The sequence below is a fragment of the Vipera ursinii genome (genome assembly GCF_947247035.1).
Source record: "Vipera ursinii genome assembly, chromosome: 2".
Classification (NCBI taxonomy): Eukaryota; Metazoa; Chordata; class Lepidosauria; order Squamata; family Viperidae; genus Vipera; species Vipera ursinii.
Window position 1 is genome coordinate 150241380 of NC_139513.1, and position 20505 is coordinate 150261884.

The 20505-nt window shown below is 42.3% G+C and overlaps 1 protein-coding gene across 1 annotated transcript; it reads left to right on the top strand.

The window, feature by feature from the left end:
* Positions 1 to 710: 710 nt before the first annotated feature.
* ATP5MC2 (ATP synthase membrane subunit c locus 2) lies at positions 711 to 16904 on the top strand. The gene is made up of 5 exons (XM_083352446.1): positions 711 to 844; positions 6488 to 6560; positions 11985 to 12062; positions 14290 to 14480; positions 16627 to 16904. The coding sequence occupies exons 2-5, from the start codon at positions 6522 to 6524 to the stop codon at positions 16739 to 16741; spliced, it is 423 nt and encodes a 140-aa protein (XP_083208572.1). The 5' UTR covers positions 711 to 844; positions 6488 to 6521; the 3' UTR covers positions 16742 to 16904.
* Positions 16905 to 20505: the final 3601 nt, after the last annotated feature.

Consider the following 20505-nt stretch of genomic DNA (forward strand, 5'->3'; position numbering starts at 1 on the left):
GAACCTTCTTTGGTACATCGAACAGGGTTTAGGACTGAGCTTCGATAGGGTTGCAATCAGGGCTTTTTTCTGTCATAGAACGCTCAGAACGGAGTTCCGGCACCTTTTTTGGATAGAACCTTGTAGGGTAGGCAAGGCGGGTTGTATGACATGTGTGAGTTCTGGCACCTTTTTCTTTTACAAAAAAAGCACTGGTTGCAATATTCCAGATGGATACTCGGTGGCAGCAATAAGACCTTATCGCTTCTCTTCCTATCATCTAATGGTAACCCGGAGTTTTTGCAGTTATGATAGGTAGATCCACACGAAACCTAACTTTAAGTCATCCCGCTAACAGCACACTTCTATCCACCGGTCATCTTGGCGAATAACCTTCGCGAATGTCTTCATCAGCAAAACAAGTTTAAAAGTTGCTGGTTCGCCCGAGAGCGACACCTGCTGTAATAAAGAAGAAAGCGCCACCAGCGCTCCTTCTCCCTTGCAACGGCCATACAAGCATCTTCAAATGTTGCCACCGTTGGGGCGAGATACTCCTGAATGATTTGAAAAGCGAATTGTCCCATTTTCCGGCAAGAGGGCGAGACGCGAAAATTGTACAGTCGGCTTCCGCTCGACTAGAATGGTAACCTTCCGTATAACTCCCCGAAACAGGCAGATGGCGCTGTCACATATTCAAGGCCATTTTCCCCAATTCCACTTTTCCCCTTGGTGGTGACGGGCGCTCCAGCCGCCTCGCTCCTTCGCCGAGAAACCGTTTCCGGGCGCCTTTAAAGCCCTCCAGTCGTCCTTCCGCTAGCGCATGCGCGGAAAGCGGTCCTTCGCGCTCTCTTCTCCTGAGCAGCAGGTAGGATCGCGGAGCCCTGGGGCTTTGTGGTGTCCGGGAAATCCTCTCCCCTGCCCCGGCCGCCTGCTTCACCCCGGCCGCCCTTTTTTTTTTTTTGCTTCGCTTTTTTTTTTTTTTTGCACTCCGCTCCAACTCGGTCTTGAAGGGGTGCACAAGCGGGGTCAACCGGGACGGGCACCGTCTCGGCGGGACAAGGGGCGGGGCTTGCGGTGGGCGGAGCCACCCTTGGGAATGATCTTGGCTGGCGCGTGGGCGGGGCTTTGCGGTTTGAGACTGTTCCTCTGTTCTCACCCCGATAGAATCCGCAGAGTGGGTCGTAGCTGGACACTTCCGGTTCCCTTACGAGGTTGAGGTCTCGGCACGGCGCAAGCATCCTTGCAGGGGATGCCTGGCAAAGCCGATGCGCAGGACGAAGCAGCCCCAGGCTGCCCGTAGCTCGTCCTTTCGTAGCAGGGCGTGCCAAGTCCTCAAGGTTGCCGCTGACCGGTGTTTCTCAACCCTTCTCTGCCGCTTTTAAATGGGACATAATCTTATGCAGAATTGACTTGGGAGGCCGGTGTGTGGTGTAGTTGGTTCACATGGTGTGGTGGGATGGAGGGTTTGTTGTCACTGCGTGTTGGGGGGAGAGAGCACGGGAGGGGGGAGGCTCAGCTAATCTCAATGTACACATGTTGTACTTTGACAATAAAGGTTTATTTATTTATTTATCTGCTTGGATGGGGGCGGGCGGGAGGGACTTGATCTGATGCAGGTCTGATCGGCTGCAATAAAAAAAAAAGAAAGCTGTAGAATTGAAGCTTCGTAATGGTCATCCCAAAGGTGGGGTTTTTTTTGTGTGTGTGTGTGTGTTTCGTTTCAACGAGACGACTGGACTTTCTTTGTTTTTCCTTGGAAGACCTTTCGCTTCTCATCCGAGAAGCTTCTTCAAGCTCTTTCCAGTCCAGAGCTGAAGAAGCTTCTTAGGTGAGGAGCCAAAGGTCTTCAAGGAAAACCAAAGAAAGTCCAGTTGCCTCGTGGGGAAAAAAACAACAAAAAAGCCACCTTTGGGGCAACTGTGACCTGGATGACTGAGAATCTCCGTAGGCTTCCATATGGTCGTTGGCCATTTTCGGTGTAAACCGCCTTTTACTGTTTCCCAAGGAGAATGCCTAACTATAAAATAAAGGCGGAAATTTTTACCCGCTGCCCGAGTTCTGAGATAGGGGAGAGAGGAGGTACAGGTAAGTCCTTGGTTTACGACCCTAATGGAGCCCCAGATTTCTGTTGCTAAGTGAGACGTTTGTTAAGTGAGTTTGCGACCTGGCTTGCCACACTTGTTAAATGAATCACAGCAGATAACAAGGTTCCTAAGTGAATCTGGCCTCCCCGTTGACTTGGCTTCTCGGATGGTCACAAAAGGGGATTACGTGAGCCTGGGACACTGCAACCGTTCTAAATATGAGTCGGTTGCCAAGCGTCTGAATTTTGATCACATCACTTTGGGGTTGCTGCAACAATGGTAAGGGTGAAAAATGGTCAAGAGCAGGGGTAGGCAACCTTGGCTCTTTTATGACTCGTGGACTTCAACTTCCAGAATTCCTGAGCCACCATGGCTAAGCATGGAAACCTCTCCCTTTCCCCTCAGCATGGCTGGCTCAGGAATTCTGGGAGTTGAAGTGCACGAGTCATAAAAGAGCCAAGGTTGCCTACCTCTGGTCAAGAGTCACTTTTTTCAGTGCCGTTGTAACTTTGAACAGTCACTAAATGAACTGTTTTAAGTCAAAGACTACTTGTGTTGAAAGAGGAGACATGTAAGCGTCAAGTTAACGTTATGACTTTTTAAGGCAGTCAAAGTGAGGTTTGGTGTTCAGCACAAACTCTTGCAAATATCTTCCCCAAGTATTCACAGATAACCTTTTGGCTTACTCTGCACCCTCTATTATTTCTTTAATGTCGGCTTTTCTCCTTTTTCCACCCCTTTAGCACAGGAATTGGTGAAGTTCAGATTGACAGGATTTACTTTTTTTCGGGGTATTGAGAGGAAAGTTGCTGAATAAAATAAAGAGGATGTATTGAGTTACCAGATTCAAAGCCCAGGACTTACTTATTTTTTTTAGTAATTTATACATATGTATCCCACTTTTGAAGGGACGCGGTGGCTCAGTGGGTTAGGACGCTGAACTTGTCGATCGGAAGGTCGGCAGTTTGGCGGGTCGAATCCCGAGTGCCGCATAGCAGAGTGAGTGCCTGTTACTCGTCCCAGCTTCTGCCCACCTAGCAGTTCGAAAGCACGTAAAAATGCAAGTAGAAAAATAGGGACCACTACGGTGGGAAGGTAACAGCGTTCCGTGCGCCTATGGTGTCTAGTCATGCCGGCCACATGACCACGGAGACGTTCTCGGACAAGCGCTGGCTCTTCGGCTTTGAAACGGAGATGAGCACCGGCCCCTAGAGTCGGAAACGACTAGCACGCATGTGCGGGGGAACCTTTACCTTTACCTTTATATCCCACTTTCATTTAGAAGGTGAAGACAACACACTTAGTACTCTGTCCTGCCATTTTCCCCACAACAAAAACCTAGTGAGATAGGTGGGGCTGAAATAAAGTGGCTAACATAGTTTTCCAGTAAACAGAGATTTAAGATGGATAACAACCTGGATTTTCCCTGCTCCTAGTTCTGTACCCAAACCCTTACACCACCACAACCGGTTAGAATTTACAGCCTGTTTGTCTCAAAGGAGCTTTTCCAAAAGGCAACTAAATTTTCTTGTTTTTTTTTTCTTTGAAAATGTTTCGCTTCTCATTCAAGAAGTTTCTTCATTCCCATTTGTTGTTAACTATTGAACAAGCTGTCTACCATAAGCTTTACTGGCAAAATAATGTATCATCACCCAGACATCTTTTAGATGATTGTTTAATTTTTGCTCAATCCTTGCTCTACCAGACACAAATGAAGAAATGGCTCCCTTTTCCCATTTGCATTTGAAAACATCCATAGTGGTTATAAAAATCTTGATAACAATAAGATTTTTATTGTGTGCTCTAAGTAATATTTTCTGAACAATTCTTCAAGTGAGATAATGTACCTCATCTTTAAGTGCTCTGGTAAGTACTGTATTGAAATATTCAAGATAGGATCCAGGGGTAGGCAACCTTGGCTCTTTTATGACTCGTGGACTTCAACTCCCAGAATTCCTGAGCCAGCATGGTTGCCTACCCCTGGGATAGGCCTTGAATTTTATTAAAATTTAGTTAAGAAATTATGGGAGAACTATTAGCTTCTTCAATTTTTCTGAACTAGTGCATATGAGAGTGTGTTGGGAAATCCTGAGTTTTTCATTTGCTTGTGCTTTAAAGATACTTGCTGCTGACAAGTATCTTTATTTTTTATTTTTATAGATCATTTTTATATATCTTTTCCCCTTTTCCGCTAAGCATTTTCACTGCCTTTAACAGCAGCTTGTTCTGTGCATAATGAAAGTAATGAAGCATTTTTCTTTGTCAGCTCCTTATAATAAACCCCGCAGGAATCACTGTGGATTATGTATGTGATCACAACAGTTACTCTATTCTGAATCATGCTAAGACAGTTAGCTATAAAGTAGGCTTATCCACAGGAGGGCAACTAGTATTTGATTGTAAACTGTGAATAAAACATTACTCAATTATGGAAGTTATCATTGCTATTCCAATAAATGTATGTATTAGTGACTGATGATACAGCTATTTTTCCTGTAAGAATGAATAAATCTTGATTCCTTCTGTCCCAATATATTGTTCATCCCCAAATAATGAAAAGCTTTACCTGGTTTCTGTAGCTGAAGCTATTAATTAGTATAGGAGCAAATCAAGGCTGACTGGCAGTTCTTCCTCCACAGTTTATATCCCATAAGATGTGGCAGAGGATTCTGGATCTGTAGTCTAGTTGCTGCCATGCAGGTTGAGTGTTTTCTAGAGCACATCCTTTTTCTTCTCTGAATCTCATGGCTGCTGCCTTGAAAATAATTTGAAACACAGACCACATCTAATTTTTAGTTCTGGTCATTTGCTGTGTATAATAGCAAGCTTGTTGGTGAGCTTATTAAAAAAACAGTACCTAAAAAGAAATGTTTTCGGGGGGGAAAGAAGCACTCATTTCATATAGCCCGTATAAACTGTATACTAATTTGAGACCGCCATGCCCTGAATAATCCTCACAGGTACATCATGAATGCCAAATGTGCATCTATGGAATATTTTCCTTGTAGTAGTTGTTAGATCCTCCTGTCCTGAGACTCTGCTTGGAGCAATCTAGGGACAACAAATAATTCAGTCCTATGTGTTATGAGACAGCTGAATGCAAATGCCACTTCTGGTGATGTAAATATCATACTTGACTACAATCTAAATCACAGAATCCAGTTGCTGACAGTGTTCAGTATAACACATTCCATGCTTGCAGGATCTTTTTCGCTTTTCAAATTAAACCTGGTCACTAATCAACTAGAATTTGATTCCGATCCAGGAGCGTTTTTGGTGTATGACGAATGAAACACAAGTCCTTCCACACATACACAAATTCTACTTTCCCAAGCTTGCTTCATAAAAGTAATGTAAGATGGAAATCTTTATATTTGCTGCTATTAAACAATCAAAATTCAGAGTGTCATATTGATTTGTGGTAAATCAAGTGCCAGATTTTATTAACTGCAAAGTTAGCTGACATTTTAAAAATTATTCTTTCATTTACAGTCTCCCTCTACCTCTCCACGGTTTCAAAGCACTCCATCTGAATATCTTCTAGAGGTGACTTTAGGTCCACCTTACATTAGTAAATGTTTAATATCTAGAATAAGCATCAAATTAATCTAGCAGTGTAATTTTAGGAAGTAGCAAGGAATTGCATTGGTTCTCTGTCATAAAATTCACTGCCCTGAATCCTTGAGAATTTGGTATAACGTAAAATTCAAAATCTAATCTGAACATACAAAAGAAACTTTAGATAACCTCTTTCTGAAGAAAAAATATACTGAAATGTTTGACCAGTCAGTTTAAAATTTGTGAAGCCCAAAATTGTGCTAATCCGTTCCCTTTATCCAGCAGAGAACATATTGTGTACTGTTTTTTGAGTTTTCCCCCATTGTGTTATCTTTTCATTTATTATTGGTGTCCTGCATAAATCATTCCTGATGGATCTTCCAAATGTAGTACAAGTAGCCTTTATGAACTGCTTTGTTTAGCAACAATTCAGATATGACCATGTTAAAAAAAATAGCTTGCAACCAGTCTTGCGTTTATGACCATTGTAACATCCTCTGGTCATGTGATCACCATTCCACTGCTTTCCAATGACATGCATTTACGGGCTGTCATAGTGTCCCACAGTCACATTATCACCATTTGTGAGCTTTGCCACTGGCTTGTGACGAGCAGAGTTAATAGAGAAGATGGAAATAAAATCATAAATTGTGGTCACATGTTGTTTTGCTTAACGACTGAAAGAAAAGTGAGTGCATAAGCCCATTACAGTCACATGATTTTCTGCTTAGCAACAACAGCACTTAGCGATGGAGTTGCCGATCTCTGTTGCTAAGTGAGGACCACCTGTAGATTCCTACTTGTAAAAGATAATGGAAGCCATGAATATTTTCTCCTAATGTCTTGGCATTTACTTTGTTTTTCAGTTGTTGAAGGTGGTTGTTCCCCACAACTCTGAATATGTACACTTGTGCAAAGTTGATTTCTGCCTCCACCCTGGTGAGTAACTAAGGTGTACTTCTTGGGTATTTTTAATAATGTGTAGGCTTTCAAAGCAATTGACCATGTTGACAAGTGTGTTAAAAATCAATGAACTACAAAACATGCAACTATGCAATTGAGCATGGGCTTGTAGTATAATTTGTCCTGAAGACGCTTCTGAAGATTTCTTTTAGTTTTGACTCCTTATCCTCATGATAAAATATCTTAGCAGCTCCTGCTGTACAGCTATAAATTGGAGTGGGTTAAAGAGGTGGTTTATGACAAGGGGATCGTGCATATTTTAGTGTTCCTGTCTTTTTGTCCTAGAAACCCAATCTTCTTTCACTGTTTTTCCATGAGTCTAAAACTTTCTGCCAACATCTGAATACACACAACAGCACTTTTTCAATAAAACAGTTACATAGCTGATCACGTATGCTATAAGCTTTTGGGTTTTCTCCTGAGAAACCGTGACTTTTTATTGCTGTGATCATGTCACATTCTTTCCTATATCACTACAAAAAAACAGAATAAAGTTGTTTGAGCAATTCGTTTGCTTGTTTTTTTCCTCTGCTGAAAGTTGCACCTCCTGATTAGGAGTAGGCAAAATAGATATGGGCAGCAGATTATATTCCTGCTTTTTGAGAGTGGACCTCCTTACTCTGGACTATGTTTTGTTTATCTTTTCCCAATCCTATAGGTGAATTACTACAGGTAGTTAAAAAATTCTCCACCTTTCTGAATTACAGGAGTTTATAAATATCTTCTTCCTTCCAGTTTTGATCTTTTGTTAACTTTATCTGAAAAGGTGTCCTACCTTTGATGTTGGAATTACGATGGCTATCCCCAACTTATCATAGGCCAGGAATGGGCACAGGGCTGGGTTCAGCCCTGCAGCCTCCTAAGATTGTGCTGTAGGTTGTACATTGAGTTGATGGGTTACTGCACTAATAGGTAGGATAAGAGAAGAACACTTCACATGCTCTGTGGTTTGAACAGGCATGGTTCAAAAGATGGAGTAGCCCAACCTGTACAGTTTAGTCTATGTCTAGTACTAAATGAAGAATTCAGCTTGAGAATCTTATTTATGTTAAATACCTCTCTATTGCTTTTTTTTGATTAATAATTATTTTTATTAAAGGATCCTTCAAATGTATGCCGTTTCTAATTTGGGGTATACTCCATGCCTTCTCCCAGGTTAAATTACGATAGTATGGAGAAAGTTCAACATCAATTGACTATAAGAAGGGGGTTGTTCTTCCCAAGTGGCCCAACCACTGGTGGGCTTTTTTCCCCATTAATGGCTCAAGTCGCATAAAAATGAAGCCTAATTCGCAGATTCTAATGGCTGCTGGTTCTTCAGATTACAACAATCGATGAAAATGTGGAATTTAATTTACACATTTTCCTTAATACTTGCTGGTGAGAATAACAGTAAAATTCCATATCCCAGAAGGGTCCATCCGGGTAATATTTTCCATTGTTTGGTATCTGACAAAATACATTGCGCAAACTAAAAACACAAGCTTAGCTCATTTTATTTTCATGACTGTGTACAAGTTGCAAATATTGTATTACTCGCTCTAAACTGTTGAATCTTTTTTTAAATAAAAAAGTGCATTTAATACGTACCACATTACCACCTTTTAAATCAGTGCTCCTTATTTAAAATATGAAACAGTTGCTATCCGGGGACTCAATAAAGTACGTATCTAAGATTAACTATTACAATATACTATATGCACCATCCCCATGAGAAAATTGGAACATATAAGGAACTTGCGTCTTTGGAGATTGTAGAATAAGAGAGTTGGAAGGGGCCTGTTGTGATTCAGGGTCAGCCTGTGGGTTCGGCATTTGGGTCGGATGATTCAGAGGAAGAGGAGGGGGGTGTTGGAGAGGTTGCTGAGGGGGTTGGAGAGCTTGCTGATGAGAGCCCTCAGCCAGGCCCCTCCCACCTGGTCACGATGCAGACCCAGCTGTGTGAGCCTGACAGCGTGGATGAAGATGAACCACAGCTGGCCCTGTTCAAGGACGCCCGACGCAGGAGGCAGTCAATCAGGAGTAAACAGAGGAAGGCAATGGGGCACCTCGGAAGGAGGCAGAGAGAAGCCACGCCCTGAACTCTATAAAAGGGGAATGCGTGGGAGGGCTGGTTTGCTGAAGGCAACCGCTTGAATAGCTCCTGTTTCATGGTTCGTGTCTTGTTCTGTTTGCTTTTGTGTCCATAAATTTGGCAGGCTTAGTTCCAGCCTCTTGCCTTCTTGTAAAAGGGGTTGCCCCTGCCTTTTCTGCAGTGCCGGTAGCAGGCTGGTACAGAACAGGGCCTTTTAGGCCACAGATCCAACCTCACAATGTGTGCACAGTACCTGCAGAATCGATGACCATCTAAACCAGACATGTCAAACCCGTGACGTCACGTGATGTTGCGCAACGTATCAGGACAGTTTTGCCATTGCCAGCAATGGGGTGGTCGTGGCTTCCGGATGACGCGTCTGACCCTTGGGCCGGCAGTTTGACACCCCTGATCTAAACCCTGCTTGAATGCTTTCAGCAAATGGAATTTGCCTTCTTACTAGGTTCAAGTACTTCTATTGCCCAGCTATCATTATTGTAAACTTGCTAACATTCTGTTGGAATCTACCTCCCTGTAAATTAGAGCCATTATTCTGGGTCCTGCTGTCTGGGATAATAGAGATCAGATCTTGGATTTTGAAGTTCTGTGTGACATCATTTCAGGTATTGGATGAACACTTTCAATCATCGCACAATCTTCTCTCCTTAACTCTAGACATTCCCAGTCCATTCGGTTTGTTCCTAAGATTTAGTTTCTAATCACCTGATCATCCTCGTTGGTCTTCTGGAATCAGTCAGTCAACCAAATTGATTCCAGTTGTCTAAATGTGATCCATCCTGACGAGCAAGTGCTTAGCTTTCATGTCACCTCTGTCTGGAAAACACTGCGGAAAGTTAACACTCGGAAAGCAGCAGGACCAGATCCTTAGGGAATGCGCAGATGAGCTGGCTTGTGTTCTCACAGATACTTTCAATCTCTCATTGCAGCAGGCAGTGGTCCCATTGTGTTTTAAGACGGCCATCTTTTTGTCAGGCCTCAGTGATTACTGTCCAGTTGCACTGACATCCATCATTATGAAATGCTTTGAGAAACTGATAAAGGACATTATCGTATCCAGCCTCCCGCTAGCATTTGACCCGCTTCAGTTTGCACTAAATTGCTCTACGGAGGATGCTATTTCTTCTGTTCGCCATTTGAGCTTGAAGCTCTTAGAGAAAAGAAATATTCTTGTGCGTTTGTTGTTTGTCGACTTCAGTTCAGCATTTAACAAAATCATTCCCCAGCATCTAGTAGACAAACGGCCTTTTAGGCTTAAACAACCCTTTGTGCAACTGGATTCTTGATTTTCTCACCAGCAGGCCCCAATACGTGCGAGTTGGAACAAATACCTCTAATACCATTTTCTTGAGCACAGGTTCTCCTCAGGGCTGTTCACCCTGTTGACCCATGACTGTTGTGCTAGGTTTGCTACCAACCATATTGTGAAGTTTGCAGATGATACAACAGTAGTGGGCCTTATTCATCATGACAATGAGGGTGCTTACCGCAAGAAGGTTGAGGGTTTGGTGAATTGGTGTAAGGAAAACAGCCTAGTGTTAAACATTGGAAAAACCAAAGAGATCATTGTCGATTTCAGAAAAGGCAGTCACAGCCACACTCCTGATGATTCACCTGTGGAGATGGTTACCAGCATCAAAGTCCTGGGTGTGCAGTTAATGAGTAAGCTGGCTTGGTCGCTCAACAGCGAGACAATGATGAAGCGGGCACAGCAGCGCCTGCATTTTCTGCGTTGCATGAGAAAAGCACATCTTCCTTCCCCTGTCCTGACCACTTTCTACAGAGGAACGATTGAGAGCATCCTGTCATATAGCATCACAGTCTGGTTTGGAGGCATCACTGCTTCAGACAGGAAGGTGGTGCAGAGAGTGGTGAGGATGGCCGAAAAGATCATTGGCAGTTCCCTCCCTCCCATCCAGGACATAGCACAGAAGCGTTGCTTGAGCAGGGTCTGTAAGATTGTCTGGGACAATCCTCTTCACGACCTCTTTTCCTTAAATGATTGTTAAATTATTGTTTCTCATGATTTGGGAGTGTATGCAACCTGGATCCTTTTGCAGCCCTGTCACGCTGCTCTCATAAATTCAGTTTGCAATCAATTACTAGTCCCAGACCATTTTTGTAAGTAGCTTTGTTAAGCCAGGTAGTGCCCATTCGATACCTCTGTATTTGATCTTTCATATGAAAAGAACTTTGCATTTGTTGTGGTTAAATTTTATGTTGCAATTTTTCTTTCTCTTTCTCTAACATACCAAGATTCTTTCAAATTTAGTTCCGCCTTCTAGAATATTAGCCGTCCCACCAACCCAGGTTGGTGAAAGGTTGAGGTCAAGAGAAGAAGGGGACGACAGAGAATGAGGTGGCTGGATGGAGACACTGAAGCAGTAGGCCTGAGCCTAAATGGACTCCAGAAGATGGTAGAGGACAGGAAGGCCTGGAGGAACATTGTCCATGGGGTCGCGATGGGTCGGACACGACTTTGCAGCTAACAACACCAACCCATATTTAATTAAGTTGCTGATCAGAATGCCGTGGGGTGGTGGTGCATGAAATGCTTTTCTGAAATCAAAGTTCCTTAGATCTAGAGCAGGGTTGCCCAACCTTGGCTGGCTGGGGAATTCTGGGAGTTGAAGTCCCCCAACTTTAAGACTTGTGGACTTCAACTCCCAGAATGCTCCAGCCAGCCAAGGTTGGATACCCCTGTTCTTGAGATTGTCACATTTTGCCAAAGAAAGTAGTAGAAAGGTAAGATTAACCTGACAAGGCTTCTGGTGACCATCAAAACCCACTTTATAAAATGCTGCAGTGATTAAAAAAAATCAGTACTGGAACCAAACACTGATGTCATGCAATGGGGAAACTCCTCTTCCAGAGATGTTTTAATTTGGATTCTTCCCCCTCCAACCTGAGTTTAAGAAATTGACAGGATGTTTTCTCTTTTACTGCCTCCATTCCTTTCCCTTCTAAAAAGTTCACCATCACTATGCTTGGTGGCTATTGTGGACATATTCAAATCAGTGTTCATACATTATATTTAACTTTTTTTCATTTTGACTGTAGTTTGAACCAGTCTTAATGTTTTGATTTGCATATAATACAGAGCCATAAAACTATGGCTCACAAATAAAAAATACTCGGATATACACAGCATATTAAATCACTCGTGATTTGACCCCACCGTTGTTCCTTTTAACCGTTAGGATTTTGCCTTTAAAATTAGAATGTGCTTGGCGAGGAAGCTTGTTTTAACAGTGGAAGTTTTGTTTCTGTTCTCTCCTGTGATGTGTTTTTTTCCCCCCTTTCTGCAGGTGAGGAACAGTTCTACAGTTTTGTGCAGACCTCTCTCTGCTTCTGTGCTGAACAGACCCCAGATCAGGACGGAGAAGGTAGGTTAGGATATCCAAGAGAGAGAGATTTTGAATCTTCTCGGCATTGCTTCTTTGTCCTATCAAGTTTCTGCAGGCAAAAAACTTGATATAGCTTTAACCAGGGTGGTGCAAAAGCAATGGTTCGATTCAACCAGTCCAATGCAGCTATTCCAATCAAGTCTGAAAGCTTTCAGATCACCCCCTAGAATAGTCAGATTGGTATCAGTGAGAATATACCGGAATTCTCCAGAACATTCTGCCCTGAGAAGATTCAGCACTGCACATGGCTGCTATCATTGAACAGTTGTATTGGAGCATTCGGTGTCAAAACTGCTAAGCTTGTAAGCCGCCCTGAGTCTTCGGAGAAGGGCGGGATATAAATGGAATTAAAATAAATAAATAAATAAAACGGGAATACTGATTCTAGAGGAACATAATAAGGCTTTTATAATACAGATTAAAGATATGAGAATAAGTGCAACTGAAAGACAATGGGAGAAAAAGAGAAGAGTGCAATTCATGCAGGCTTTTAACTCATGGGTTTTTCTTACAGGTAAGGAACACAGATCCCTACAATACAGATAGAACAGAATTGGACCTAGGATACAAAAACATAACTCAGATTGATCCAGGGAATAATTCAACAAAAACACATTAATCTGTGTCTAGTTTACCATTTGCTATGGTTGCTTTATTCTGATTCTCTAGTCCAGGGGTAGGCAACCTTGGCTCTTTTATGACTCATGGACTTCAACTCCCAGAATTCCTGAGTCAGCATAGCTGACTCAGGAATTCTGGGAGTTGAAGTCCATGAGTCATAAAAGAGCCAAGGTTGCCTATCCCTGCTGTAGTCATTCGGCAGGTTGGAGGGTTTTCTTACTAGGTTGAAGCAAGCCTGGAAAAAGACCCTGTCTCCTTCCATGATGGAAGGCAAAATGGCATCCCTTTGTCCTCTTTTATACAGCCTACCTGAGGGGAATTTCCCTGCTCCCGATTGGTACTTCAGAATTTGATTGCCCTGAATTCAGCCTCTGCCCACTCTCTGGACTGATTTGATTTAGGTTTTATTGCTGCAAAAGATATAATTTTTCCTCTATTCGTTCATATCTGGAGTTTCTTGAAGTGGAATTCCTCCTCCTCCATTGAATTGGCCCTGCTAGATTTTTTTTTTACATTATACAAGCAGCAGCCATAAAACAGTATTCATTTCCAAATAGATATCATGTAAAAGGGGGAAAAAAACAACCTGCAACAAGTCACTAGAGGGCCTCAGGATGCTGCAAGACCATCTCTGTATATTATTAATTAGATCTGCAGATCGTGGTTGAATTTGTCAAGGTCTGAATCTACCACCTTTGGAACTTATTTGGAGTACTTCCAGCTGTTCCTCCTCGCCACAGGGAGAAACTAAGGCCAGTTCATTTAGTTCAGACTTTGCAACTGTTAATAAGCTCTGAGAAGTTATCTCCCATCAGTTCCTCATTCCTGTATTGCTTTAATCCCATTCTTGTAAAGGGGAGATATAATTCTAGGCTGGTTCCTAGATGAGGATCAACAGTTAAATGTAGCGTGCTTCTCAGTCACAGAGGCATTGGAATCCGGGTCTTGTTGTCATGTGAGTCTCTATTCCAGGTTTGGGTGATCTGATACTCTCTTTATGGCTTGTATGTCAAGAACAGCACCCAGCTGCCTGGAGCTCATGAAACAGGATTGCCTGCCTTTTCTTTGTAATTATAATGGCTCAGGCTGAGGTAGTTGCCCCCTGCCAAACTTTATAGCCACTGTCAAACTAGAAATTGGTTTTAAATTGAACTCTGGTATACTTGGAAATACAGTATAACCCCGGCGGAAAAGATAACAAACCTCAACAGCCAGGATTGGTTAATGGGTGCAGGCAGTCCTCTTTAGTTACCTCCAGTTTCAAAACTTTACCTTTTAGTCCCCCTATTTCTTTTTTTTTTTTTATAACGTTTTATTAATTTTTTTTAACAGAGCTCAGTAGTAATCGTTCAACAAAACGGGTTGTCTGAGTATCTTATTCACTAATACAAATTAAATTCCTAATCCCTAAATCTTTTCCTCTAACCATTGATAAAATAGGTCCCAAGTTTGAAAATACTTTAGTTTCTTCTTTTTCTTTCAACCTTAAAGTAAGTCTGTCCCATTTCCGCACAGTCTAGTATTTGGTTGCCTCCAGTTTCAGAACTTTTACCTTGGACTCTCCCTATTTCTTATTTGCTCCTAGCCCTGCTGCCTTTCGGGTGCCCAGCATGAAGTCTTGACGCTGCTGCATCGGCAGTTCCAAACAAGCGTGGTGTCCAGGGACATTGATACTGCCGCCAAGTTTATTGGCGCAGGTGCTGCGACTGTGGGTGTCGCTGGCTCTGGTGCTGGCATTGGAACCGTCTTTGGCAGTCTCATCATTGGCTATGCCAGGTACGGGGGAGTTTTACCTGTTTTCTCATTTGTAGTGCCATTATGCAAAGGCAAGGAATTACGGGGTTTTTCCAGGCTTTTAAGTGCCCTCGACGTAACATTTGTTTAACAACTGATCGAAGTTACAGTCCTGGAAAAAAGTGACTTCTGACCGTTGTTGCAGTATTCCCCCCACGGTCACGTGATCGAAATACAAGCACTTGGCAACAGCTGTTCTGAACCAGCCCTCTTCTCTCAACCCCTATTTCAAAAGAAGAGACTGGAAAGCGTCCAAGGCTAAAAGGCTTCTGCCAAGATTTAATAGTAAACACACAAGAGCTTATCTTCTCAAGCAAAAGAGTTGCTTTCAGCAACCAGCCCCTCCCCAAACACTCCTTTAATAGAGAGCTCAGGGCGTGGTCTCCCTGTGCCTCCTCCCGAGGAGTCCCATAGCCTTCCTTTGTTTGTCCCTGCTCGACTGCCTCCTGCGTCGGGCGTCCTTGAACAGGGCCAGCTGTGGGTCATCATCCTCCGCACTCTCGGGCTCACACAGCTGAGCAGAGGTTCCCGGCTGAGGACTCTGCAAAGTCTCCAAATCATCATCAGCCGGTTCGTTTCCCTCCTCCCCCACATCTGAGTCCTCCGATACATCGCAGCCGGCTGTCGGACCCACAGGCTGACCCTGAGTCACAACAACAGGCACGTGTTTTGTGGCTATTGCAGAGTCACGTGACTGCCATTTGTGACCTTCCCAGTCAGTTTTTTTTAAAAAAGCAAAGTCCGTCGGAGAGACTGTTATTTGTTTCATGACCATGTGAGTCACTTAATGATGATGGTGGTTCATTTAACAACAGTGGCCAAAAAAGATGGTTAAAAGAGGGGACGACTCACCTAACAAAGCACCTTGACTGGCAATAGAAATTGTGGTCCCGATTGTGGTTGTAAGTTGAGGACTACCTGTAATTAGATGTTTCTTCCTCCAGGTTCTGCCTCTGATTGCTTTAGTTCAATACAGCTGTGGCACGACTGATGATCGCCCTTAATTATTCAGTTCTTCTCACCAAGAATACGTGTCTAGTAACATTATTTTCCCTTTTTTTTTTTTAAAAAAAAGATATCCCTTGCAAAGAACGCTCCCGTTCATTTTTAAAATGAAGTATCTATCCATTGCCTCTTGTTGCCTGCACTACTGGGGAAAAGGCTGTTGGTCAGTGATGCTGTAGCTGGGCAGAATAAAAACAGTGATGGACAAAAGCGCAAAGGGAAGCTTCTAATTAACATTGCAGGGGCATTTTTTCAGAAAGAAATAAACTCTGAAAGCTCTTGGCCACTTTTTATGGATAGGCAGTAGTAGTGCGTTCAGCGTCTCTCAGAGCCTTAAGTTTCAACTCGGCTTGCAATTGACTGCAGAAAAGCAGTGCTAAAAGGACCCAGTGCAGAACAAACCCTCATAAAATCTTTATGGTCTTAATAAATTTTGCAGATATAATTGCAAATCTGGCTAAAGGCTCTCTGTGCAGCTAGGGTTTTTTTGTTTTTGTTTTTGCTTCTCCTAATATGCCTGACGTGGCCAGGAACAGTGTAACGTCAGACTTTTGTTCTGTACCAGCCTACTACCGGCCCTGCAGAAAAGGCAGGGACAACCCCTTTACAAGAAGGCAAGAGGCTGGAACTAAGCCTGCCAAATTTATGGACACAAAACAGAGCAAACAACAAAACAAAACACGAACCATGAAACAGGAGCTATTCAAACGGTTGCCTTCAGCAAACCAGCCCTCCCACACATTCCCCTTTTAAACAGTTCAAGGCGTGGCTTCTCTCTGCCTCCTTCCGAGGTGCCCCATTGCCTTCCTCTGTTTACTCCTGATTGACTGCCTCCTGCGTCGGGCATCCTTGAACAGGGCCAGCTGTGGGTCATCTTCATCCACGCTGTCAGGCTCACACAGCTGGGTCTGCGTCGTAACCAGATGGGCTGAGGGCTCTGCGGAGCCTCAGGGCTATTCTCAGCAAGCTCTCCAACACCCCCCTCCTCCTCCTCTGAATCGTCCGACCCAACTGCCGAACCCACAGGCTAACCCTGAATCTCAACAACTTTTTCCTTTAATAGATGTCAGTACTGTACTCTCTGATTCGGCATTATTTATCTCTTTCTTTAATTCCTTCACAGAAACCCGTCCCTGAAGCAGCAGCTCTTCTCCTATGCCATCCTGGGTTTTGCGCTCTCCGAAGCCATGGGGCTCTTCTGCTTGATGGTAGCATTCCTCATTCTCTTTGCCATGTGACAAAGCCAACATGCACTACTACATGCTCTTCCTCTCTTCCACTGTGTTTAGTCTAATGTGTACACTGAGCTGAGTGTTTTGTGGGAGAGAGGGGAAGCTCACCTGTTAACCAAATCTTCCCTGTTCACTGGGGGCGAGTGAATAAATACACCATTGGTATACATTTCCTGATTATTATTATTTTTTTGCGTGCATGCTTGATTTTGTAATAGATACCTGTTAGTGATTTTGGGGGGGGGAGCATTGACCAGTGGGACACATGAATTCCATCTGAATACATCAAGCCATTTGCGCAGCATCATAGAACGTGTTCAGTGCCTCCAACCGATCGTTGAAAATCCAGTAATGGCTGGAAGTGGTTTTGTGTTATTTTTTTAAGTTCAGCAATTTGCAATAAGTGTGAAATACCTAATCAGTAGCTTGATGGTGCCATTACTTTTTATGACATCTTAATTAACCTAATGAAGCTTGTCCTTAGTGTTGTAGGATTTTAGGAATACTTAAGTGCTTCTGCCGGCATGACTTTAGCTTGCAGCAAGATGCGCAGCCTCTATGCCGGATACAGTTCCTGAGCATCCTGTTTTGCTGCTAGAATGTATCAACAGCTGACAAATAAGGAGACTCTCCACTATCTTTTGGTTTTTTTTAAAATAAAAAGTGAAATAAGCCTTGTGCATGTTTGCTTCACCTATTTTAGGCGTAAGAAAAGTTAAAAAGCAAAAAGCAAATATTAAAAAGTCTTAACACCCATTAGAAACATCACTAAACCATCGTACATCACTACACCATCATCAGTGGCTCTTAACCAAATAATTTTGGAGAAGGATTTTATATGTAGACTGAACTCACAGTCATGCTAAACTATATCATTTGATTTTTAACTAGAGTTGGGAAACTTTTTTGTTCCATCTCAAACTGGAAATAGCTGTTTCATTTTACCAGAAGTAATCACAATCCTTCCAAAAGGTCTGAACAGCAATTTCAAGCTTAAAATATTTCCATTTACAGCTGTTTTCTCAAATCTGCACAATTTGCTTAGTGTTGTGTAAGAGATGGGTCTCCTTTTATAAACCATGGATAAGGAAACTAGGAATAAAGTTCTGAATTCCACCCTTTGTCTTGTGTCCAGGTGTAGGCAAGGAAGGTAGAGTCCTTTTTGCATCCTGATTACTACAAGGCATAAACTTTTACAGTGGTTATCATCTTATTAAATCTACAAATATTTGTTCTGTTTCTAAACCTCAGGGTTTCAGGTTAATACTCTTATATGGAAAAAAAGTATTCTCAGCCCTTTTATCTTCCAGATGTTTTAGATTATACTTCAACAATCTCTTAATAGAGTATGCTGAGTAGGATTGATAGAAGTTGAATTCCAATGTATCTGGAAGGTATCAAGCTTATCTACTACTGTTGTAAGCCTTATGGGTATCTCGGAAAGCACAATGCAGGGTTCTGACCTTAGTTCTTCGAATTTTGGCTTATTTATTTAATCAAATTTACATAGCCACCCATCTCACAAAAATGACTCATACAACAATTGCTAAAAACAATATATATCTAAAAACAGGTATTTAAAAATATAAAAATCAACATTAAAAAGAGAGATTAATTCAAACTAAAATACACGCAAACCCCAAACACAGAGACAGTGAGTACATCCACTCAATAGTGGAGCCATCTAAACAAGTCTCTGGTTCCCATGGCATAACCAGATCTTGAGGGACTTTCACAACATCAAAAAGGAGGGAGATGACCTAATGTTAAGGTGGGGTACATGTCTCATCATGCACTTTATTAGCAATACTTATGACGACTCCAGGAGTCTATAGTGTAACTTTTCATCATTGTAATAAAGCTTACTAAAGCTTAGAAGAAAGTTATGAGGATTATGGCTCATTGTTGTAATGCTTGTGTGTTTTTTTTAAAGTCTGGCTTGTGAAGGTTCTGTTCAGTCAGGTCTGTTAGCTATTAGGAGTAAATCAAGAGAAGATTTTTTTAAAAAAAATACATCGAATTTGGGGGAGGAACAGAAGAGAAAACAGAAGCGAAGTCACATAAGTATGTGTTCCTTAATCCAGCATTTGGTAATTAACTCTTTAAGGTTAAGTACCGTACAGAGTAGGAAAAAAAAGTGCTCCCAAGATAGCATTGTAGGGGCATCAAATGAAACAGATCTGCCTTGCTGCTCATAGAAAGCTATTCCCATGGGCCAAGTGGAAAATCTGGAATTGCAGTCCTTTTGGCTGCAGCACTGAACTCTTGTTTCTTCCTTGTTCTTTGGGGGGTGCGTAACATTCCTAGAATTAGGAAGGGCTTTCAATTTGACTATTTCTCTGCCATGGGGTTTTCCCTCTTCTCCCTTTGGGTTGTCACGTTCATGTTACATAAGAAATGAATCTTGTTCAACATAAATTTCATAACACAGAATCCTCTCTATCCTTAAAAATAAAAAGGCATATAATTAAATTAACAGGGTTTTTTTCTTAAAGGAAAGGTCGATTTAAAAAGGCTGAAATGCTTTCAAAAAAAATGAAAGGAAAAAGAAAAAGAAAAAAAGGAGGATGGTAGTCTTTCATCGGCTTCCTCAATACGTTTTCCAGGAGGACAACCCCGTATGCCCGATCATTTCTCTTGACTAAAATGCTTTGCCTATGATTGTGCAGGGTGAACAAATGGCTCGAAACTATTTTGGGAGTTCGTGGGAGCCTGGCTATATTGACTAGAGTTGCTGCTGCTTGTTGTCAACCCACAGCTGGTCCTGGCAATCTAGACTGGGGTTGCTAAGGAACTGGCTGAGCTGCATATTACAGTTATGGCTGTGTTTTGGAAACTTGCTTCTGATGCCAACCTGGCCGTAGGAGTTGGGGTGGGGTTAGGGTTAGGGACAAAGGGAACGCTACCAAGTATCTCAACTGAAGAAACATCATATCTGAGAGATGTCCTTAGTCTGTACAGGAGGTAAAGTGGAGTAGTTAAAAGGACAATTTTATCTAGGACCAGAGATACTCCAAAACTGCGTAGTACTAATGGAACTACTCAACTTCGTATTCCCAGATATTTAGCACTGATCTTCTCCCATGACCATCAGCAATGTCTTTCTGATGGTGCTCTGCAAAATTCTATAAAATAGAGGGACATCTATGTGTCTATATGCCCAAATTAATAAAATCTATATATAAAAATGTATATTCCAAATGAAGTATATATTTCATTGGTTTAGAAGTGGTGGGGTATAGAAAAAGAAACGGATGACCTCTGTGGCATTTGGCCCTTCTTCATCTCTTTCTGGAAAATGGAGGTCATTATGTGGGCAGGCAAGAGATTAAGGTTGCCTGCCCACCTTAAGTTGCAACTGTTTCCAATCTAGCTCAAGTCTTGGGATAACAATTAACAATTAAACAATTAAAACTGCACTCCAATAGAAGTGTGTGTGTGTGTGTGTGTGTGTGTGTGTGTGTATGTATGTATATATATATCTTCTATTGGAGTGGTTTTGTTCTCCCAAGACTGAGCTAGGTTGGAAAACAGTTATGGGCAGGCAACCTTTAGATAGATAGAGAGATATAGTTTGAGAGAGAGAGAGAGAGAGAGAGAGAGAGAGAGAGAGAGAGAGAGAGAGAGAGAGAGATAAATATAGATAATCTCAAGTAGCAGTCAGAAGATAGAACGAAAACGCCTTAATCTCACAACACATGGGCAGACTCAAACAGCTTCAGCTGGGAAAATGAGCATCCTAAACCAAGCCAAATCCAAAACCTCCAGGA